This window comes from Psittacula echo, assembly GCF_963264785.1.
Source record: "Psittacula echo genome assembly, chromosome: 1".
NCBI lineage: Eukaryota > Metazoa > Chordata > Aves > Psittaciformes > Psittacidae > Psittacula > Psittacula echo.
The window spans coordinates 153,683,123-153,708,649 of record NC_137735.1 but is presented as its reverse complement, the minus strand read 5'-3'; the positions used below and the strand labels follow the sequence as shown (position 1 = coordinate 153,708,649).

The 25,527-nt window shown below is 39.5% G+C and overlaps 1 protein-coding gene across 1 annotated transcript in view; it reads right to left on the bottom strand.

Annotated features, from left to right (window-relative positions):
- Positions 1-25,527, bottom strand: part of LOC308217395 (uncharacterized protein) — a gene marked incomplete at its 5' end in the record, with an annotated part of 30,425 nt that overhangs the window by 3,031 nt on the left and 1,867 nt on the right. The window contains one exon of the mRNA XM_080610455.1: positions 25,457-25,520. Within this exon, the coding sequence (XP_080466581.1) occupies positions 25,457-25,520 (64 nt within the window). The remainder of the gene's footprint in view (positions 1-25,456; positions 25,521-25,527) is intronic.

The following is a 25,527-nucleotide window of genomic DNA, read 5'->3' as shown; positions in this document are numbered from 1 at the left end:
TTGACTGTTGTAGACTTGCAGAGTCACCTAAATTCTGATATCACTTTCTATTTCAATGGCAGAAGAGGATTACACATAATATGCGTATATCCATGGTACATATCTGGTCCCATGGCATATCTCTGGTGAGACATATCTCTGGTGAGAGCAAAAGGGAGGAAGGAGGTTTGAAGTAAGCCTGGTGCAAGGTGAAGTGTCCAGGCAATCACATTCAGTCCATGTGCTATAAACCTGGAACCTGTGACTACACTGATCTCCCGAGGTCTACATCTGCGAAACTGGAGGAAGGACAGACAGCATTTCCCATGAGCCAGGACCAGCTCCACATGGCTCAGTGGCACCAGGGGCAGCTCACTGCTCAGCTCCGACTGCTGATGGTGCCCTTCCTCAGGACCAAGATCTTCTGAGGTCTAAGTGTCCAAAGGGGAAAGAGGATACAGGTAGCTGGCAAGGTGCCTTGAGTTGGGCATTGCTGCCCTGAATTTAAACCAATTTCTCTGTTCCTGGTGTTGCTCAAAGAAGATGTTCCACAATTGAACAGACTGAACTATTTAAAAATCAAATATTCAAGAAATAGAACAGCAGAGTCAAATTTCTGTGACTTTCTGCAGTATAAGTGCTATGCCCCGATCATATTGCAGGCAATGCAAACAAACTGCATTCAAGTTATAATGCAAACTGTGGAATAGAAAGACTGACCAGAATTAAATATATAAATAGATTCAAAACTCTGCGTCAGAAGCATGTGGTTCAAATCGTGATTTACAAGTGGTCGGTCAGCCCCATCAGCACAACCATTTTATTCTGAGGGATTCAGCCACAAAGACAGTTATAGGGACTTTTAAAGTTATCTCTGAAATGTCTACTTTATCCTTTATTTTTTTAAATGGCTTTCAAGAGGTACATACAATTTTTTGAGAACTAAAGTGCTACTTCTAATATTTCCAGTTAAACGAAATCTTTAAAATAGAAAGAATGATAATATAAAAACCTAAAACTATATTTAGTATTCAGAATGCAATTAGGGTAATTTTATTCAATTGATTTCTGAAGTTCCCACATGAGTGATCTACAGTGGTATCATTCAGTACAACAGTAACAGGTGCTGAGAAAGTAATTTTATAATCACATTATATGTTTTTCCCCTATTACAGCCAACTTTCCAAGTACTTTTGCGGAATTATCTAAACAAAGGTGTATCAAAAAGTACTTTATTCCAAGATGTATTTCCGTTTTTCATTACAAGATCATTGTTTACCCGTTTTTCTACAGAAGGATTTTATCACTGCTTGAAGACAAGGATGAGATAGTGTAAGAAGAATACATGAAGGCTATCTTTTAAACTACAGTTTTACTACTAGAGTAAAATATACAGTAGAATTAGAAGGGACCTCTAGAAGACATCTAATCCATCCTCCTGTCTGCAAGAAGCAGTTATTCAAGTACTCTGATCTTACAGATCTCCAATGGAGATGGAAACTCCAAAAGCTTGCCAAGCAATCTATTCCCTATCCTCACCATTAAAATTTTCTGTAATTTCTAAATAAATCTTCCTTGCTGTAATTTAAGCCTATTACTTCTTGTTCTATCAAACACAGGCAAGGGAAATAGGTTGTTCTCTTCCTCCTTGGAGCAACCTCTTGTGTTATAATGTCTTTGCTCTATCTTTTCTGTGTCAGACTAAACTAACATAATTTATTCAATTTTTTTTTCTTTTAGGCTATAATTTCTACACTTTTGATCTTTCTTGTCATTCTCCTCTGGACTGTCTCCAGCTGATTCTCCTCTTCCTTCAAGTCTGGTGTCTAAAACTGGACATGGTATTCTAACTCAGTATGAAATTAAGATTTTCTAGTCCCAGATTTCATCTAATTATTTAAATAATGAAGCTGATCATCTCCCAGGAGAAGGATACAAATCTGTCATTCTAGTATATAGTAACTGTCCTGCTGGAAACCAAAGCTGAAAGTTAGATTAATTAAAACGCAGTTCAGCGAAAATCAATCTAAAGAAATTCGTTTTCCTTTTGGATTTGTGTCCTAAGCCTGATTGACTGAACATTTACAAAGGCACAAACTCTGGTTCAAGTTTTCTTGTGCTGTACTACTTACATTAATTTTCTGGTATCCAGTAAGAGAAAAACTCTCATGAAGACTCTCCCCAGTAGAGTTTGTTTGTTTATAAGAGCATATTTCCAAATTCATGAAAACAAGAGCAAGCATGACTTTATAAGCCCAATTTCTTTAAGAGACCAGGCAAAATAGTTTCCTTACTAGTGCTGTGAGCTATAGAAGCAATGCCTTATTACATACTATCATGCTATATTGATTTTAGATCTCCTGGTTAATTAAAATTTATTAAAGTTTTAAATGAGACATGCAGGTGAGAACATGTTTACTCCCTTTCTTTCTTCTTTTCTGTCCTCCCTCATTTAAGTGCTCTACTCTTTTCCCAAGACAAAAAGACCCATGCTTCTGAGAACAGGATCCTGACATTCAACACACTATCATTTATTCCATTATTACAGTGATTCTAGAACTAAATTCCATTGTATATAGGTGGAGTCACTCATGGATTATGTAGGATACTCATTATGCAAAACACAAGGTCAGCCTATTTATTCATTCCTGGTGGACTGCTACTTATGTCACCAATAACAATACCAATTCCAATGCAAAGAGTTATGATTGCGACTCTAGGATTTTGGTCATAGATAAGTAAAAGGGTAGATGCATTTATATTTGCGTTAATTTGAAACACTTCCATAGCAGAAAACATTTTATGCGATCACTATTTGCAGATGTGTTTGGTATTTCAGGTTAAGTCAAACAGTGGAGACTTCAGAAACAATACTCTAAAACTTCAGCAGTACATCAACCTTATGAAGCTAGCCCTATTGAGGAAATACTGTCTTTGCTTACAGTTACTCTGGTAACTATGATACTAAGAAGTATTCATACTGTCTACTTTAAGTAGCTGTCTGTTATTATGAACCACCTCTTCAAAGGAATCTCCCATTCTTTCTTTAGCAGAATTCAACATCTAAAGTACAGCACATGATGTGATCAATGAAGGGTAGGAGGAAGGAGACAGAATAGAAGAGGCATAAAATCTCATGAAGACATTTTCTCCAGAGCAAACAGTGACTGACCTGACAAATAAGATGGGGCAAGACTGGAGACAAAGCTGCTCAGACAGGCTGGGGGATGGAGCAGGTGGGAAAAGATAGATAGGACAGGGAGCAAACTGAACATCAGCTTGGCTTGGCTAGGTAAAAGCAGAGATAAGGACTGGGATGTTACCAGAGGAACTGGAAGTGACTGGCAAGAAGACCAGAGCCTTTCGCTCCTAGGACAAGGTTTTATTAAACGAAGAGATTAGGGCCCAGATGAACAATCTGATAAAATAAATTAGTATTGGCTAATTGAGGGAATGGGTACAGGACACAGGAATAGGTATTAGAGCAGACTGGCAAAAGGTGAGAAGCTCGGAGCAGATGAATACACAGTTGGCGGAAAAAGGTGGAAAAGGCAACTCAGCCCTAAGATTCGTCCATTGTCAGAAAGTGCATGTGTCTCACCAAAATTGAAGCTGGCCATGCAAGAACAGTAGCCTACTGTTATCAGCTATTCCACCAGGTCCACCTAGCGGAAGTGTGGTGTCTCCACATACAGCACAGCAAGGCAGAGCTTGTTTGCTGTGAGAATTTCTCTTTTTAATAGGCTTTGGTCGGACATGTAGTCACAGTTTCTAGAGGTAGAAGCAGCTGCTAGGTTATCTATCTACTTTGGTCACATGTCTACCAAACACCACAGACTCTCAGTAATATCTGCGGTAATTCATGTTTGACATCTTGAGTCAAAGATGGACACACTGTTGGTAGTCACACTATTTAAAATTTATGACACTTCTCCTATTTGAACTTGACTTTACTTTTTAAACACTGGCATTTTGCATGTCTTTTTTACTATGCATGTAACAGCTCTGTTCTACCCATAAAATTACTTACTTAGTGTAAGCAAGCTGCTGTCTTCATAGAATTGTCTTTATAGAGTAATTAATGTCTTCATAGAATTAATTCCATATAGACAGACAGTCAGCAAAGATGCACACTCACATTCCCTGCCATTTTTTCAGCTTTCAAATCTATTTCTGGGAATGGGACAGATTTCTCAAGTAGACAAGATTGTGGACAAAGAACCTGTGAAGTTTTGCTTATATCACAATAACAATTTTTTTTTAATTAATCTTTAAATATCATCAGTATTTGTGGTTTACTGGATATCACCATGTAAACAGGATAAAGCCCATGTTAATGACATTGTACAACAACATTTTTCAAAGTGTAATCAGTTAAAGGCCAAGGAAGAGGCAAGTAGCACATCAGCTTCTTACAGTTGCAAAACCAGTTTATTGAATTCACAGTGAAAAAACATCCCTGCAAGTGTAAAACCTGCTTTAGCCTGTTATTTTGGGCACAATGCAAAGATATCAGACATCTTTGTTATTTGTCACCAGTTCTTGGAAGGTTCAAAGGCACTGCAGAGCTCCACCGTTTCCAGTGAGGTACCTGCTGGTACTGGAATATTTATGTCCCTATGAACCTAAACTTTTGCCACAAGGCAAGGAATCATAGTCTTACTTTGACAGCACTTGAAACCTGCTTACTCACCCTTTCAGCTTCAATGAGATTCCCACAACAGGAAGCTCCTTCCCTGCCTCACCTGCGGGGCTGAATCTGGAAACAGCCTTCAAGCACAATTGCTTGGTCAAGTGCTTGGGCAAAGGCAGCTGAAGTGTTTGGCACTGGCCAGGATATGCTCCCCAGCATGCCCCAGTGGCACAGCAATTAGGAAACTCCCCTGGAATGCAGCCATTCCCCACCAGCTTGCTTGGGCAGCTTCCTGATCAGAGGCTTCCCTGAAATCCACTCCCACTTCTCCTCCCACACTGCTAAGAAAGCTTCTGCACCTTGAGCTGGGCTGTTACTTCCTCCAGGCAAAGGGCATCCAGAGTTACGCAGAGGGATGCAGAGCAGAGGAACAAGTAACTTCTCTCAAAGATTTCAGCCTTGGAGTAAGAGGGGGTGGAAGCATGCCTGCCATGACCTGCCTGTTAACACAGAGGAAAAAGTAGTTCTGTCCTGGTTTAGCAGCAGCAGTAATTTTTTCTCCTTCTTAGTAGCTGGTACAGTGCTGTCTTTTTGACTTTCGGCCTGGGAACAGAGCTGATAACACTGATGGTTGGTCTGACCAAGGACTTTGTGAGTCTCGTGCTCTGCCAGGGAGGAGGGAAGCCAGGAGGAAGCAGGCACAGGACACCTGACCCAAACTAGCCAAATTGGTATTCCATACCACAGCACGTCATGCCCAGGATGTAGAACTGAGAGTTCCCGGAAGGGCTGGATCACTCCTGGGTGGGGGTGAGTTATCGGTCGGTGAGGTGTTGTATTCTCTTCCCTTGTTATTTCCTTTATCATTATTATTATTGGCGGTAGCAGTAGTGATTTGTGTTATACCTTAGTTATTAAACTGTTCTTATCTCAACCCGTGGGAGTTACATTCTTTCGAATCTTCTCCCCATCCCTCCAGGAGCGGGGGGAAGAAGGGGGGGAAGTAGACTGCGTGGTTCTGATTTACAGCCTGGGCTTAAACCACAACAAGTTCCTATCCAGATGTCATACTACTTCAGAGATGACTAACAAAAAAAACCCCACCACAGAACACAAATTCCTTACATTTCAGGCCTCTGCTAATTTCTTCCTCTAGTCTTAATTCATGCAAAGCAAACAAGAGTCAGTGGAGGATATTTGGTCATACCTCCTCCACATGCTCGTGGCACATTTCCAGTCAGCAAGGTAAAGCCATTAAGGGCTACCCTGTCTGTGATGTAACACGGCACTGGTGGCTATAAGGACCTACTAACTGTATGCCACTGCTCTGGGCCACCTACTCTTCCATCATTTTCCCCTACTTGCCATCAACCTGCTAGGGAAGACATGGAATTGGATATTAGATAAACAACCCAGTTGGGGGGGACAGGGATAGAAAAGGGCACAGCATTTGCAGAAAACAACATGGAATAAGCCAAAGGGTTTAGAGGTTCAGGGTTACCTCCCCCTTTACTGTACATGTTGATCCCTCAGACTTATCTTTCCTCTCTCTCTTTTATCTAAAGCATATTTGTAGCTTTGACCCCATCTTTCCATGTTTCTCTCTATTCCTGAAAAGGATCACAGTGGTAGGAGGTCCAGACCACGAAGGCTGCTTCTTCGTTCACATGCCAGTAAAGAAATTCACAGACAGAACTCAGACGCATTATATAATGACATTCAGACAGAATTTGTACCTGTACCTGATACAGATTTGGTACAGTTCCTTAGTGAAAGATTTTTTAGAATCTGTCAGCCAACTTAATTTAAAAGTTCTGGGGCCATTTAAAAAGCAGCTTTCTACAGTGTAAATATGGCTCTTAATAAAGTTAGTTTTCAGTAAGAACACCAAAGGAGTTTGCTGCATTTAAATGCTGAATGCACCAGTAACTCATGTAGGGACCATGAATAGTTCAGGTACAGCAGAGTGCACAAATGCAGCTGGCAATGCCAAGCTGGTGACTTACAGCTAACTCAGTAAGGCTGAGACAGCAGTTGTCACAATTGCAACTGCAATGCAAAACGCACATCAAACTTTGTTTTCAGGTGCTTCAGTTCACTTCAAACAAGTGAGCAGAAACATCTAGGGACTAAGGATGGGATCCATCTCATCCAGCTTGACATATCTGCATCAATGGAGTCTGGAGTGTGATTCATTTGACAAAAAGTGATGCCTGCTTTAAAACGAGTTGACTCACTTTCTGGACAAGATCGACTGTTTTGACTAGGTCTCCATTGACTATGACTCTATGCCTATCAGCTGCCTTCACCCAATCTAAACTAGGAGAGAAATTCAATGAGTTTGACTGAACGCTAGGGATATTCCAGGACACAATCAAGTAATAGACTATCTCCAGTTCCTCTATAGAGGAACTATTGATGATCCTATACAGCCATCACCATGGCAGAAATTATACCAAAATAGTATGCCCAAACCAGGCACTACTTAAAAAAATAAAATTAAAAAAATGTAGAAAGGAATTATTTGGGTTTTTAAAATATTCCATAAGTATGGAGCTATATTTTTTAAATTATGTTTTACACTGTGTGTATACATACCACATATATATCACATTTATGAATATTCCCCATAAACCAAACATTTTTATGTAATCAAAGTCCTGGCACATTAAGAAGATTGTATGTTTGATAAGTTTTCAGACTGTATCACAGGCTTTAAACTATCACTTATTAAAAGATGAAGATCTTGACATTTCAAAGCTATTTAAATAGAAATTATTTTCTTAACTGAGGGGAGACTCATTAGTTACAACTTTTTTTTTGCAGAAGTGTATTCTAGTGACCAGCATATGAGTGACACTTTTATTATATGCGCTGAATATGTTATGGTTTCTGGAGCATAGAGCCTCTCCTGAAAAAAAACAAACCCAAACCTGAACAGACATATACTTTTTCTTGCTAGAGCATGATATAATTTAAGCCAAGTGTTGAAAGCTGATAAATATTTTTTCCTTTCCCCATTTGGAAAATTCTTTTTTCCCCTTCCCCATATCTAATAAGATATGAGCCAGTATGCGGTTTTGTTAACATACTACTGAGGAAAGGAGAAGGGGGTTTATATTCTAACTCTTCTGTCATATAAAAAGAGGCATTATCAAACTAATGATTAAATACAGGATTTAAGACAAAATACAAGTAATACTTGCTAGTTATCAAAGGTTAAAAATATCCTGGATGTTTTTCTTTACAATAAGAGTTGTGATTATCCACTGCCTTGTATTTGTCCTGTTACCTATACCTGTGGAAGCTGCTGCCAAATCAGAGATCCCTATCTATTTTGCAAAATTGTGAATGATTACACGAGAAGAAGGAAAAGTCAGATATTCCAGTAAAATACGTTTCATGTATATTAAATTTTTAGTGAGACATAAAGAAGGTTCATACTGTTTCTTATAAAATACATAGAATTTGATCACAGTCGTAAGGAGATAGATGACATTTTCTTCCAAGCACTATGTTTAGAATGTGCATATTTTTTAACGGAAAGACACTAATGTAAGTCAGCTTCTCATTTTACACAATTCTTGTAATGCACAGCTCTACATTAGCCCTGCACAACACTGTGAGTGCAGCAACATCCCATTCACATATAGTTTTGCTAAAGCTGAAGTTAAACAGCATTTGGAAATGGGAATTAACACCAGATAGAAGACAACCATGACCTAACTCCACAAAGATGCCAACTGCAGACATATATGATAGGCACCTACAGACAAGTATGCAGTAACTATTAAGCAGATAAGAAACCCACGAAGGAAAACAACAACTCACAGTCCTGAAAACAACAGGGCCACTCCAAAATATCTGCCACTTCCTACTATCTCCAATCTCATGTTAGGATAAACAATAGGAAGGAAAATGTCCCTCAAAGCAATACTGATAAATCATTCTCTTGGGTTTTTCATGTCTTCAGTTAAGGAGTGCACAGTCTTTGAAAAAGAGACATCCATACTTTACAAAGTTCAGTATTAAGAGCCAGATTCAAAAAAGAGATTAAGACAGATTTTAGGTCTCTATATTGAAAGCTGCAGTACTCAGTCAAAACCAGCTGCCATCTTTCATTGTTGAAATGTGTAGGTGCCCCACCTTTGGCATTCAAGATCTCTGAGGGTAGAAAGATCCACAGTGGCAAACCATTTCCACCCACTGGTCTCTGCCTTGCTCCTCTGATGGACAGGTTGGAAGTGGTCCCTGGAAATCACCTAGTCCAACTTCTCATTCAAACCAGCTCCAACTAAAGCAGGTTGCTCAATGAGGTTTTGGACATCTACTGAAAGCCCACCCCAGCATTTGACCATCCTAATAGTGACAATATTTTCCCTTACATGCAGTCAATTAGCTCCTCCCCTATCACCATTAATCTCCAAGAGTCTAGATCTCTCCTCTATACTCACCCCACCACAATCCCCTCATATGCTTGTACCCCAACCTGTGTGATCTTAGTAACACTCTTGTATTCACAACAGTACATCAATGTCTTGTGCTGGGCAGTCAAAACAGCTCTCCAGAAGCAGTCTCGCAAGTGCCAAATAGAGGAGAACAATTACTTCCTTCGACCTGCTGGTTATATCTCACTAATATAATCCAGTACAAGGTTGACCTTATTTGCCTCAACTGCCAGCTCATTGGCAGTGTGTCCACTGGGATCCCAAGTCCCTTTCTGCAAGGCTGCTCTCTAGTCTGTTGACCTGCAGCATATACTAGTGCAGGTGGTTATCCTATGTACAATACAGGACTTCTTGCTTGACTCTGCTGAGCTTGGTGAGGCTCCTGGCAATCCATTTCTCTAGCCTGTCCTGGTCCCTCTGAGTAACAGCCCTGCCCTACAGCATTGCAGGCTGGTATAATCCATTAAGTTGCTGATAGTGCATTCTCCCCCATATAGTGAGCATTAACAGTGAAGAGACCAAAACGCACTGGCCCCAGAATCTGTCCCTGAGGGGGATTGCCACTAGCAACCAGCTGTCAGATAGACTTTGTACTGCCAATCACAACCTGTTTAGCCTGGTAGTTCAGCCAGTTTTCCATCCACCTTATCATATGCTTATTCTTCCCATATCTCCCTATTTTGACTGGTAGGATCCTATTAAAGACCTTGGGAAAAGCTCTGATAAAGTCAAGGTAAACAATATTCACTACTCTTCCCTTATCCAGAAAACCAGTCATCTTACTATGATTAACTAATTGGGTTGATCAGGGACAGCCTGACCTTGGTAAATTCATATTGCCTATTTCTAATTACTCTCTTGCACTTTATGAGCTCAGAAATGGCTTCCAGGAGGAAAAAATCTTACAGGAGGCAGAGGTTATACTGCTTAGCTTGTAGTTCCCTGGATCCTCTTTCTCAGCCTTCTTGAAGATGAGTATGACATTTGCCTTTTTCTTCTGTCCATGGGGGACCACTCCAACCACCACAACCTATCAAAGTCAATGGACAGCAAACTCTCAGTGACAGGGGCTAGCTTCCTCAGCACCCTCATATGCATCCCATCTGCTTCCACGAACCTCTGTAAATCCAACTGGCATTAAGTGCTCAGTCTCTGTACTGTAACTCTTGCAAATAAAAAAGCAAACCAAAACAATAAAAAGCAGAAGAGGCTTTAACCACTTCACCTTTTCCCATGCCTTTTGTCAGTAGCTCCCCCTGCCACATAGAGTACTTGGTTCACATTTTCCATAGGATGCCTTTTCGTTGCCCTTCACATTCCTTGCTGTTGCAACACCAGCTGAGCTTTGGCTTTCCCAAATCCCTCCCTGCAGACTTGGGCAATATCTCTATATTCCATCCAGGTAGTCCTGGACCTGTTTCTACCTTCTGCATACTTCTCTTTTGTATTTGAGGTCAGTTGAGAGCGTCCTGCTCATCTATACTGGCCTTGTACCACGCTTGCTCATCTTTCTGTGATTTGGAGTGGACCAACTCTGTTTTAAGGAGACAGCTCTTGAAGATCGGACAGCTGTCCCAGGGGCAGCTAATTGATGTGATCCTGCCCAGCAGATCCTCAAACAAGCTGACATTTGCTCTCCAGAAGTCAAGCCTGGCAATTCTACTATTTGTTTTGCTCATTTATCTCAGCATTTCAAACTATACAATCTCAGGGTTTCAGCCAAAACTGCCCTCAGCCTCCACACCCCCAGCCAGTTTGTTCATGAGTAACAGGTCCAACAGCACACCTTCTGTAGTTGACTCACCAGTCACCTGTGTCAAGAAACTGTCATTGGCTTTTCTGCACTTAATCCATGCTTCAAGTGCTGACATGAGTCTGGAACCTGGTGTTACCTAAAACAAAGTGTTGCACTTTTACTGTCTTGACAGCAGAAACCTCACTTGGCCTTCAAGATCTGAATATCCTTATCACCTGCCATAGGGAATCTTAGGGAGAAGGCTTCTTTAACACAACTGTAGCTCTGAGGAATACTGTGGCCCTGATGCAAATGGCTTGTAACATATCCTGAGGAGAAATGTGATACAAGTGTGAGGAGGTCAGAAACATTGTGGTGCTAAGGCCTGTTGTGAGAGGTGCTACCTTCATCAGCTGCCAGGTGAAACAGAGCTGGAGATGACTCTCTGTTGCCGTATTTCACTTGCCAATGAGCTTCCTTACTAATCTCATGTGCTCAAGAAATCTTGATACAGTGAGGGTTACAGCTGCTTCCTTGAGGGAGGACTTCTTCAGATAACAGCCTCCTGTTGATTCAATAATGAAAGCTTTTGCCAGTTCACAGCTCCTGCCTGTTTAATGTGGCCATAGGCTTCTGAATTTAATGCTGATGTCATAAGCCTCCGAGTCTGTAATTGTGCTGTTCAAGCTCCTGATATCTTCTTGTTCTAAAATAATGATGGATTGAATATTTATCAGAAATATGGCACCTCATGAGGTAGTTAAGGCTCCTGCTTCACACAGGAGGCAACCAGACCCAGCCTAAGTCACACTAAGTGAAAAGTAGTCTTTGGAGAAGACTTGTGGAGGCATATTCACAGCTTGAGCGTCTAGTAAACAGGAAACATCTCACAACCTGTCTAAAACTCACCACAGCAGGCCACTCCGTCTCAGCATTGTCCCTGAGAGACACTCATGTGTGAGGTGCTCCCTGCCTCATACCCTATGCAAAAGGGAAAAAAGATCTCTGAGCTTGAGTAATAGGGCCTGCATACAGCCCACAAGGTGAATACAGCTAGGGGCTATCACTGAAAACAGAACCTGGCTTTTCTTCACTGAAAGCTGTAACTTCCCAGCTAATGTATTTGAAGTAGCAGGACTGTTCCTCATGAAGAGGATTCCTTGTCATACTTTAAGTGAAAGGACATAAACACCAATCAGGATAGCATTGTATGCTATATATCCCAAACAAAATAGACACCTACAGACAGCAGAATCTCTGCTTGAAAAAGCTCCAAGGCCCTCTTTTGCACAAGATTTTTTCAGTGGACTGAGTGGTCCCACTCCTGAGTTCTGCAGTTCCTGTTCCAGGGGAATTATCCTGCCCCTTTGCACAAGGCAGAACAGAAATCTAACTTAAAATTGCAGATTCTGCTGCTGATTGACTACTAGACAGCTTTTTCAAGGATTGCAGCCAAACCTCAGGAATATTTGGTGCAGGGTTGTATGCTTAAAAGTTCTTCACCTACAAGCTTGATACTGTCCAGGCCTGATAATAATTGTTTCATCAGGGCAGAGATTTTCCTTTTCCTTCAGACTAGAAATTCCATCCCTTTGGAAGCTGGGTTGCTTTTCAAAGTGCAGAATGTTCCCTTTGTTCTTTTCATCAGCAAATATTGTAACACGAATGTTAAAGGATGCCAGGTTTGGGCTTTGTAGCAAGAAGCTGGATACAGGCTGTGCATTGCCCTCTGCCAGTGAAAAACAGCCAGGTTCATGAGATGGGCCATTTAAAAACTCTCGGTCTTTTCACTTAAACCATGCTAGCCACTTTAGGTGATTATTAAGGCTATAATTACCTTCAAACTTCATTTTATAGCTAAAGTCAGCTGTAAATGAAGAAAAAGAAATAATACCTTTTTTTTTTCTTTTTTTCCCCCAATCATTACGTCACATCTTATTGGAAATCATAGGTTCTGCAGATAACAAGTAGGAATCTCTACCAGGAAGTGCTTGCATTAAGCCAAGCTCCTTCAGTTATCTGCATGCACAACTTTATACATGAATAATCCCATAATGGTATTGAAGATTTCACAAATATAAAGTTAAGACATACTGTTAGATTATAAGTAAGTTTACTTTAAATAGGAAAATGCAATGCATGTGAAAACAGAATTTGGTATGAGTTAAAGAATCATGTTTAATATATCGATGTCTCTATAGTTAATAATTAGCTGTTTCTGAAATTTTTCTAGCATTATAAACAGATAAAACTTCCAAGAAGCTATTTGGAGAAAAGAAATTTAAATTATTTTCAGCATTTCACACAAAATTAAAAACTTCAGTGGATGTCAACTGTGCGTGAGGTATCAATGGCTACATTTAAGAGAAAAACATGCTGCTGCCCTCCTAGCTCAGTCACAGCAAATCCAAAGCACCTGGCTCTTTTGATTTTTTATGAAGCGCTGAACCAGGACTTGGTTTTGAAGCAAAATGCAGTTAAGGGAAAGAGAAATTCTCTCATAACACTAAGTGCTTTATTTCTCAGTTGCGTGAGAAGTACAAGAGCTGGGCTGGAAGGGTATGGACACTGCAGCTAAAATATGAAGTTTTTACTTCCAAGAAAAGGAGTAAATAAGTTACGTTGTTTCTTCATTTTCTTTCTCAGCTTTCCATACCCTTTTCTCTACCTCACATAATAAATACAGATTTTTTTTTTATAATGACTTCAATGACCAAAAAAGAAGAAAAAAGTTTTTTCAGTGAAGAACATGAATTTACTTAACTTTGACTACTCTGAATCTGTTTCAAGGTCTAAACTGCATGACATTTCCTCTTACTTCATACGCAGTGACATTTGACTTGTCCTTCTGGAGCCTCCCAAGGCTTTAAAGCAATTCAAAGGTCATACCTGTACTGGAAATGTAGCACATTATAAGCCATTGGGTTATTCCACAGAAGCCAAACCCCTCGTTATTGAAGCAAGACACAGGAGGTAGTGGGGCTGATGATGCTGAATTATTCTGGGCTCCAGCCCAACCCACTCCATCACTGGAGTGGTGAAACTTTCACTGTGAGCTGCTAGAACAGCTACCTCTCCCCTTGCTTTTCTAATGCATAGCATAGGTTTGATATGAAAAAGTGAAGGGTTTCTAATAGAAAACCAACAGTTAAAAAACTGTACTTATTATCTTCAATTACTTTACTGTTTGTAACATAAAATTACAATTTGGAATGAACTGCAATTCCTTTCTTCCCTCAGTACTTATGGGGGAGTTATGAATCTCCAGATTGATGTGCTATAGCTCCAGTACCAAAGTGTTGCAGAGAGAAGGCAGAAGAAGAAGCTGGAAAGAAGGCTAAAATAGATAAGATTTACCAGAAATTAAAACCAATGGGTCTAGAGGGGGCAGCAGTTTGGAGAATCAAGGGTAGACAAGGCAGTGCTTCAGCACTTCAGTATTCAGTTTTTATGTTGGCTGGAAACCTTAACCTTACCAAAACAAAGCCTGTGTTATATGCATGTCCTCTGTCTCTCTCATCTATATGAAGACATGCAGGAAGCATAGCCATTCCAGCAATATCCCATATTTGCACTGCTTTACATGTGGATTTCTTTTCATTTATGCTTTTATCTCGAAGTTTGTCCACAGAAAAATAAAGGGGGGGGGGTGGGGGTGGAGAGGAAGTATACAGGTATAGAAAATCTAAACATAGATTTGTCACAATCCAGAAGGTTCTATCTTACATTCTTCAAGAGTGAAGGAGATAAACTTATTTCCAAATCTCAGTCTTGACAATATCATGGCTCTTTATGGATATTCAGCATCAACTTCCTTCCATTCCTAAGGCCTGTGGACTCCAAACTTCAGGTCTTTGGATGCAGTACATTTTGGAGCACAAAGGCTGAAAGCAGGCAACAGAAGTAAAATATAACAGGGCTGTTATCAGCCAAAATGCTTTATCTAACTGATTTCTGTATTCTCTGTGTCCATCCCACATGGACATACTACATGTAAAATGAAAGCTAGTTTTCTATTTCTGGGTTTTTTTTGTAAATACCACAAGATGACAGTTGTACTCCACCTGCCCTGAAAAAGAAATAAAGAGTACAGTTAACTATACAGCCAGGTGGTGTGCCCCTTTCAAAATGCCTGTGGTAACTGGTAGAAGAAAAATAGAGGAAACATTTATCAGAAGACCCACCACCTCACTATCCTTTTAAACAGCAACAAGGAACTGGTAGCAGCACCCGACTGCCTTCACTTCAGGTTTCTTCAACTCCCTCATCAGTGTGAATAAGAGGTACAATGCTTCGTCCTGCTGTTGTACCTGAATGATGTCCATGCCGGAGCCCATGGAGGTGGAACAGAGAAAAAGGACCCTGCCTTTTCCTGATACTTATTTCCACCTTCTCTTGCACTTACACTGCTCTTCACACAGTGAATCTTCTTAGGTAACAAGTCCCTTTAAAAGTTAACTTTTTTGTCCTGTAAGTTTTCAGCTGAAGTAATCTTTATCTAGGTAGCAGTACAGCTGTGTGAATGCTAATACCAAGAGAAAACAAGAAAAAGATGAAGGCAGATGGTACGCTTCTGTTTGGAAGCAGCACCAGCTTAAGTTATATTAAACTAACTGTGGAAAAAACTGTTACCTAACCACTAGCAGTGGTTCCAGAACTTGACATCAGTTTGAGCATTCTGTGAGTAACTGTAAAAAGCCACTCTGCTGCAAGATGAAGCTATTACTGTTGTTCAGGAACTAGCTAGTCAGAATGCTACCAATTTATGAGCTACTAGCTCGGCAAGTCAACTACTGTCTTAGGTTGGTGAGACTATTATGTAAATTATTTACCTACACGTTTTTAGCACCACAGAATTGCCAAAAATCTCAGTTGTTCCTAGAACAAAATACCCCATTAGTTAAGAGGAGATGCAGATACTGTGCACGACCATGTTCATGGCTCAGAGGTGATCCCATGAAACAAATGCCTCCTAAATTACATTCTATTCCATATTTTGAGGAGATTTGAGCTTGTCCAATAAAAGAGCTAGGAGTTGTCTTGTTAGATTTTTCTTCCCCAAAGGTTTAAAGGGCTCTTAAAGTGCATGGAATACTTTGTGCCCAATTAATTTTATGTATTGGGTAATCAAAGTCTTAAATTAATACATAATCTGGCACACAATTCACGAGCTACTTCCTGCAGTAGTTTGTGGTAACGACATGTCATTTCTGTAGACTGTGTAAATTGCCGGCTCTGTTTTTATACTTCAATAAAATCTGTTTGCATAGCTCGTACTTCTCCTTTCATTACAATCAAGCAGGCAGAAGTTCAAATAACAAAACTTTATTGTTCTTGTCTCTAAGTTAAATAACCACTGCAAAGTATAAAATGTTTTTAAAACAATATATACTGCAAACCACTGCTAAGTTGCACTGAAATTGCAGTGTACTTTAAGGAGTGACTGATGTGCAAAGGAAAAACACAAGTATCAGCTGCTTGCAATTCTCCCATCTCCTCTCCACACACCCTTATTACTTGTCTAAGTGGTGCATCATGGAATATGAAAAAGAGTGCTTAGGATGGCTAAATTCTGGGATCAAACACTGTAACAGTATATACAGCCAAACTGTAACTTGTATCTTACATTCAAAAGACTGTATTTTCACATTAACAATCTACTTCCTTCTTCCAGTTCTACAAAAATGCTGAAGTCATTTTTAGAGATCAAGATACATATGAAATATTTTTAAATAGCAAACCTTTACTAAAAATTAATTGGCAATGCTGCTGCAGAATACGATCTCAACTGGCGAGTTTCTTTGCGAGTATCTTTACTTACTGCTTTGAGTAGTGAACTGGCAGCAGCTTTGTCCAATTAATTTTGACATGCATGAAGCATGATAAAGAGAACTATTTATCAGTACTTAAGTCCTGACTACTTTCATCATCCAGAAGACATTACACAGAATACTAGGACTCTCATTTTGAGAGATGAGCCAACATTTTCTGAGGAACGCCACTTGACTCCTGGACTCCAGTTACCACAGACTTACACAGTGTTTGAGCTCAAGTCTTGGAAGAAGCTACCAGAGTTGGTTGACTTGAAGAGCTCCTGTTCTCTGACTGATACGTGGAAGGCACCAGCTCAAAGAACACCACACTTGTTGAGTCTGCTACGGTGCTGCATTTGATAGTTTATGCTCAAAATGTGCCATCCTAGATAGCTGGCTGCAGTGGTCTCTCCTCCCGCCGCACCCAGGCTTGTGTGCCTGCCTATTTACTACTTCCTTTCCAAATGTTAAACTTCCCATAACTTCATTTGCGCTTATCCAGCTGTGATGTTTAATATTTATTGATACTCTTTATTTAAGTTCATCAAGTTTTAAAAGGCAGTAACAAATTAACCCAAAACACATTTGGTAATTGGTGGTTTTGCTTTTGGTAATTTTTAAATTTGCTCCTGACATCCAGTGAGCAGTACTCTGCCGTGGTACTGGACAAAGGGGAAACTTAAGAAACTCCTTCATCAGGCAGGACAACCTATTTTCAAGACACCTGGACAGCTGTGGTCTTGAAGTGTGCACTACAGCTTTTTAGAAGGCAGTGACTGCACAGTGTATCTTTTGTGGTGGAGTCTTGTCATCTATGAAGGCAGGGAAAGATCTGTTGGACTACCTGAACAGCCATCTAAAATCCTGCCAATTTTTCCTTCAAAAATTTGCAAACATCATATCTGCCCACTTTCCATGAAAAGATGCTGAAGAATACTGAAGCTGCTTCAATGATTTGTTTGAATAGTTCCTGTTTCTCCCTAGCTGCCGCTGAGCAGGCATATAGGAGTCAGCTTCACTGACTTCTACACCTAGGAACTGCAACTTGCTATTGAAACCAGCAAAAACAAACAAAACCAAGAGTTTTCCTTTCTGCATCTTCCCTGGGACAAGACCACCACCAAAAAGCAGAATTTTGATGACCCTCCACTATAACAAATGCTCAGTATAACATCCAAAACCCCAATGGAGTATTTAAGGAACATTTTCTTAAATAGAACAGTATTATTCACTTCAAGCCATAAAGCTCAGTTCTACAGTAATCACGCTTATGAAGATCATATAAAAGTGCCTGGAAAGCCCTTCCTCTCTCTCAGCCTTAGGGTGGGTTTATTTTGGGGGTGTGCGGGTTTTTTTCATGGTTTTTTGTTTGTTTGTTTGGGTTGATCAGGTTTTTTTGTGGGGTTTTTTTTTGTTTGTTTGTTTTTTTGTTTGTTTGTGTTTTTTTGTTGTGGGTTTTTTGGGTTTTGATTTTTTTGTGGTCTGTCCCCCCCTTCCCCAAATAAGAGGCATGTGACCATGCAGCAGCCCTCTATGTTCTAATTATATTTATATAATACATGTTGCACAGATTTTGTTCAAGGTGGGATGGGGACAGGGTAAGGACAAATAAAGCAGACAACTGTGTAAAGCTCTTATTTCACATCTAACTGAAGTTCGTAGTACCACAGACAGGACAAAAAAAGCTCTTTGACATTATGCTCACTAGCCATTCATCAGGCAGTCCTTTCTTAAAAATTAAACAAATAAAAAAAGTAGCAGGCAATACTTACTAGCCTAAGCCTTTGTTAGCAATGAAGCCACCAGAACCCCTTAAACAGAGATGAGCAAACTAAATAATCCTCAGGGAATTCTCCTAGGACATCCAGCTAGTTGATGAAACTGTTACAGTCTTGGATTGTAAGTAGCAAAGGGATACCAAAAGGACACAGCTCAGATACTACCCAAGGCTCAGTTCAGGTACCTGACACAACTGCTTCAGCTACTCAGAGCCCTAAGCCCAGCCAGGAGGAAGCCAGCACCAAAATCACCACTGTAAGGAGTATTTTTTACTACTTCGATTTCAAGCACAGGACTTGCTGTCTTCCTTTCATATACTGACTCTGTATTGGACAGTGTCATTCTAAGTACTTAGCATTATGTTGGAATGAGCCAAGCATATTACAGGACAGCTGACTTCCTGTATTTGAGCCCAGTGTACAGGTATTTTGCAATCACATTGCATAGAGTGACTATAAATGCAAATAAAGCCAAAATACCTACCAGAATATGTTTTCAGGACTGAATTTTGATAGGACTTTAGGTTCCAAGGCACCTTAAATGAAAAAACAACTGAAGATGTGCTTTTTTTTTCCTGAACTTAAAAACTAGTTGGGATTCAGTTTTGCAGGCCAGGTGTCTGCCTCAAACTGATGTTTTCAGAAAAAATTTTCAACAAGGATGTTAAACATGAAACTGTACAGAAGTACAGAAAGAGCCCCCTTAATATACTTGAAAAAGCCTTTACTTCGAAGAGAGAACTTGAAATTTTGTGGGAGAGTGGACTTTGAATCAGAGAGACGCCTTTTGGCCAGTTCTCCTATTGAGCATCATGGTAAAGCAATAAGCTTTTGAATCTCAAACTGCACCCACACAGCGAAAAAAAAAAAAAACAACAAAAAACAAACTAAAAAGCATTAAGAGCTAGAAGCTGGATTTTCTGAAAATTCTGTGGCCCCAGCAATGCTGCAGGTTGGTCCTGGCAGTTACTCCCACCTGAGGCAGCAGGGGGGACTGCAGGTAAGGCTGGGGCTCCACTGTGCTCTGTGCTCCCTCTTCTGGCACCCAGACCAGTGCACAGAGCCAGCAGCGGCCTCGAGCGGCAAGGGGACTGGTGACGTTGGGAGTCTACAACAAATGCATCCTGTTGGGCAACATCCCATTTGTTTTTCTGTCCTTATCTGGCATTTACACAGAGCAGCAAGTTTTTTGCATCGACGCAATGGCCTCTAACGAAGCGTTTCTCATTTTCTGAGTTCCAAATTCGAGCCTCTGGAGACTACATGCAGAAACACCAAGCAGTACCTACCGTCTGTACTCAGTCTCCTTGACTGCAGCTTTGGAGTGTTGCAAGTGTTTCAGAGAACAGAGCATCACAACCATCTTGCACTAGGAAAGCCCTATAATGCAGGCAGGACCACAGCATGTACACACAAGTTTACGAAAAAGCCTATGGCTGAATTTAACACTGCTCTGAAGTTACAGCTAGCACTCTTATCGCTGATTTCTACTCTCAAATAACCTGTAAATTATATCCACCGAAACTGTGCTTTGATTAAACGAAGAACACTCCAAATTAGCAGCAATTCTTGTACTGAATTCCTCTGTGCCTTAGTTTTCCCAGCATTACAGTGATGATAATGCTACTAGCTCAGAATTTTTGGAACTCATTAGTATGAGCATTCAGATATTCTCCTAATGATTACTCTAGAAAACCTTGTGAGAATTGAAAAAAAACCAAAAACAAACCCAAAACCTGTATTGGGATAAACATTTAAACATGATTCAGAGCCATAACCTCTCTTATTTTTTTTTTTTAATTCAAAGAGCAGTATCTATCTCAAACTGAAGGATCAGGCATTAAAAAAAGTGATCATATAATTGAGGACTATCCTAATACACATGCTTGATGCCATAGACGGAAAATTAGTAGTGAGCACTGAATTTTTCAACCTTAATTTTTGTATGTTTATATGTTAATGTTCGTATGTAGTTACACATAATTTTCATGCTCACTCACAGACACTGTTAGACTTAAAGCCAAGAACCCTTCGGCAGATGAAAAAAATATAATCAAATGTCTATCTATTTCCTTCTATACGTAAACTGATCCTGAGATGAACTTGGCTGCAGCTAGTTACCCAAACTTAAAAACAAAAATCTTTAAAAAAAATTCTCTGAAAGCTTAATTAGCATATTTTGGCAAAAGGAGAAGATTCCTTAGCACGATAGTTGATAACATGGGAAACCTTGCACTATCAAACATGTATTATAATTTCTGTATAGTCCTGCAAACATGACACAGACACCTGGATGAAGGACACACAACTCCATTTTTGTGAGTGCTAAGCACAACTAATTCCAAAGGAACACCATTGAGGCTCTGTAACAGCTTGGCAACCTCTTGAAGGAAAAACTATGACATTATTTCATTTTCCTAAACCAAAGTGAAGAATGAGCCCAGACTTATTAAAATAGAGGTAACAGATCAAACACAACATTCTAAGGGTTTCACTCACAGACAAGCTTACTTTACTTTTATTGTCTTATAAATCTAGCTAAACTTGCAGCATTAAAAAACGTAAGCCTATTTTGACTTTGTAAACTAACACTAGAGCAACTCGATGAAGGATGAAATGAGGCAGGAAGCACTTTTATTCCAAGAGACCATACTATAAGCTCAGGGCAGTGCTATTTATGCTGGGGAACTCACTACAAGCAGTCCCCAGTGCAGCATGCCACTTAAGTCACTGAAAGCTAGTGTTCAAGAAACTGAAATAACATACTTGCAAACAATAAAGCAAGCCTTAAGATTACAGATCATGTGTGAATAGCTGCAGTACGAAATATTCCTGATTCAGCAAAATATGGAAACAAAATGTACAGTAACTGCATCTAAGGAGATACGTATCTGAAGTGGAAAGTGCGTGTGACGCTGCTGACAGCCCCCTTGAGAGGGGACTTGCCCCACTCAAAATTGTCAAGCTTTCTTGCTTGAACCCACATTTTCTTACATCTCCCTTTTTCCTTCCTCAGCAGGACTGCAAGAATTCTTCCACCTTCTTTTACTGTTTTCTGACACATGCAAGAGAGCCTCACAGAGGGAAGCGGTTCCCTAGCCTGCAGTTTCCCCACTCCACATACAATCTGGACAAGAATAAACAGACTAGTCTTCGTAATACATTTTAACACTGCTATCCCAGTGTTAAATATCCACAGACTGTACTCCTGCCTCTTGGTAAGGGGTAAAAGAGGACTATGATCATTCTTTCCTAAACAGTATCGGGTACATCTTAACTCAGAACAGACACTGGCCCAGCTCTGTGCATCAGTCATTCTTGGTAGCTCTGGAAGCCCCAAGATCAAGAATTGATGAAAGACATAGGGCCTATATACACTCTATTTCTTCTACTTTTTCCTAAGCAACTTCAGTTATCCTGTTTGCAATAAGATTCTGGGTAAGACAGATCTTAAGTTAAGGTTTATAATTCAGAAATAGTAGCAACTCAGCCTAATAAACATTTTTGCACTATCTGGAGATCAAGAAAGTCATAGATTCCCACAGGAGCTTCAAAAGCTATCATGTTACTGCAAGCAACAGGAACTGATACTCAACTACATTTGATAGCCCTTTATATGCAAACAACCTCAAAATCAGTTTCTTGCCAGCTTTTTTTGTTATGGTAGATACTGGTATAGGACAATTTAAGTCCAATGCTTTAAGTGTGATTTTCAAGTTAGGCATCCTATCAGCATTTGATCAACGCAGTAAGTTTCAGATTTTTTTTTTTGTCATTTCAGTTAGTCTGAAAATAGATACTTCCTCTTATATGGGCAATATAACAGCAGGCAATGCAGTGCTGCTCACCTACCAGCAGTCTAAGACCAAATCCATACTAAATAGATCACCAACAGATAGACTGAGAATCATAATTACACAACAAATTTTCTCCTCAAGTGTCTCTGTGTTCATAAGGCATTGATGTGTTTTCATTGCTTTAAAGTACTTCGTTTGCTTGAGCAATTTCAATGGGTTAGTTTAAATGATATTTAATCAGTATTTCTTTCACTTATAACTGAAGTTTTCAGAAAAGTTTTTGCAACTTATATTGAGATGCATAAATTGTCACATGTATTGTCTGTCCACACATTCACAGTTGCACAAACTACTTCCCATTTATGCCTGTACAGAAGTTAACTAAGGCAACCGCTTACTCAGAGAAATTTCTACATATTTTTAGCTACCGTTGACTGCCATTTGAATTGGTAAAAATATAAAGATGAGACAGTGCTACGTGACAAGCAAATATTGCTGGCAGATCTGCAATACCGAGAACTCTCCTACTAGCAGCATTTCGCCACTCAGACTGCTAACAAACATTACGGAGTTATTAGGTTTGGTTTTGCTCTAGGTCAACTAGACCTTCTCCACCCATGCACGATACCATCATTCTTACTCTACAAAAGCCCTTAAAATTTAAGACAAATTTAACCTGATCGTTTCTGTATTTCTGAGCACAGTTCCTTTTTAAAATTCAGAAGAACTCTCTCAGTTTTGCATCTCAATCAAACTTTCACACATCCAACCAGGAACATGAATCACACTTAGTGCTATTTCAGGGAACATGTACAGCTATAGTGGCAGGGGAAGAGTGCCATCCACCAGATCACACAAACACAGAGGTAATCACAAAGCAACACTAGGAACAGGTAATTTACCAAGTACGTTTTTTTCTTTAAAAAACATGTACCGTTTGCTGTCAGGACATTTGTCACTTCTGCCCTGCAGACCAATGCTTGTTAGAACATCAAAACATTTTCCGCTATAAAGGCCCTAATCTGCACTACAGGTATAATTTGAGAAATGCAGTAAGTATTCTTCACCTGTAGGAAAAGGGTATTAATTTGATAATCTTCCTAAACTTACTGTTGAAGTATTGCCAACCCTAGGTGTTCAGAATACACAATCCAGGACCTACAAAGAATTACGATTTCAAAAGCACTGCAGTTTTGAAATCAAGTGGGAGTGCATTTATGTATTTATTTTTACTTCTCCTTCAGTTGCATTTAGGGTTTTCCTGCTTCATGTTTCATACTTCATTGCACAACTGAAAACCCCTCAACTTTGAAGTATTTTTAACTTAGAGTTTGGATGATCATAAAATTCACTGATTCCAAGAGCTTCACTTTTGCGAAGAACAGCAAGTTATTACAAAATTACAGTCATTACAGATAACATTTTTCAAAGCGTTTAACCAATTTGAGTATTTACAACATTGTTCATGTAACCCATTTTTCCTTCTGTTTTATCTCCTGAGTAGTGCCATAAAAATAAAGTTGAAATGAGGACAGTGCACAACGTGTCAGGAGGAAAGTGTCCCAAGTAATTTAAATAAACAACCAGCATTAGTATTATTCAAGCCACGCCTACTGGGGTAGTCAAGTTCCACTAACTGTAGCAGAAATATTGTACAAGTGTGCAGAAGTAGCTTGTAATACTGTACATCTGCTTTCCCACCTTTGCCATACTATTAAGCATTTCATTTCATGCATAAGACCTTTAATTTATGATTTAATCCTGTTCCATTTAAGACTAGCCACTTATGGTCTATACAAAGTAGCAGCCTCTTTAAAAAAACCCTGTACACTAAAAGGTAATAAATAATTTTAAAGTATTATTCAGTAAGAATGGGTAGGACTAATACCTTGCTGAGTAAATACCCCTCGTTGAAGTGTACATTTGTCACAGCAAGCTATGCAGTTAGAAGTCTTTAGCCTAACATATGCTGTTAACTCCCAACACTTCAACATTTTCTATTAAAAATGGTTGAGATGAATGTCACTAAAATTTGCCACTGGGTTTTTGACCCTTCTTCCTCTACCAGATGCTCATCCTGTAATTCTCGTGTTTATTTGCAGATTGCACCTATATTGCATGCTACTGTCTGCAGATTTAAGAGTGAATTTATTGTCTTCACTAGTCCATCTAATACGCTGTATGTCCTAAACACATATATATACACAGGCACACACACACAGATAAAATACACTAACTTCAGTTTCTAAGGATTTACAGTTTAGTGTTTAATATAGGTAGCATACAGCCAGTGATACTAGTTACTCTAATCAAAACACAATTGACACAATTCAAGAGGAGCAGAAGCAGAAATGAAAAAGGAAATGAACAAGAATACTTCACAAACCAGAAAGCAAATGCAGAGTTAGTGGCACACTGACAAGAGCAACTGTGGCCTGCTCTCTGGATATCTGCAGTTCAGCAGATAGGTAATAAACACAATACTTAATACTAAAGATTCAAGAACAAAGTTCGAAACTGCAGCACAGCTATTAGAACAGAAGATTCACTTGGCACAGTTATAGCAAAAAAAAAAAAAAAAAACAAACAACACAGACACAAAACACACAAACAACCAGCAAAAAAACCCCAACACCCAACTACTGAATAGTGACAATTCAGCTACCGGACCTGCACTGTCTGTCTGCAAGAATGCTCATTCCACACATAACATTTACACACTGCAATTCATTGCAAATGGTAACCTTTATAAGTAATGTATAATGGTACAGGCTTTATTTTACAATTTAAATAAATTCAAGTTGCATTGACAGGTACTACAGACCAATAAAAAGATTCTATTTTTCTGAATAGCTCGATTTTGTTCCGTTTTGCCCTTTGACTCTTTAATATGCAACAAGAAGTATTTCATGATTCTTAAATATCACTGTAATGAGTACGTTTAGAAATTATCACTTCCACCATAAACTGGTCACCACCTTTATTCAATACCACTAAAATGCATGCATATTAAGACAGGCAAATCAGAAAAAAAGGAATTCATAAGCCCTTTCTTTACCTCAAAAAGGAGGGGAGCCCCCATCAATATAAAAACAACAAACCCGGTGGTGTAATACTACTATAAGCTTCAAAACCTGGTCATAGGGAATCTCCAATTATTTTAGCTATAAGCCGAACAACTAAGCTACAAGAACCAAGACATCGTTAATGTAAAACAGTAGTTATTACGAAGCTGGCATCACAAGATCAGAGTCCAATTCAGACATTTTGTACCTTGCTGCTGGGTAGTGTTACTGGAAGCATCAGCCTAATAGCCGGTTTATTCATAAGGCACGCACTAAAAT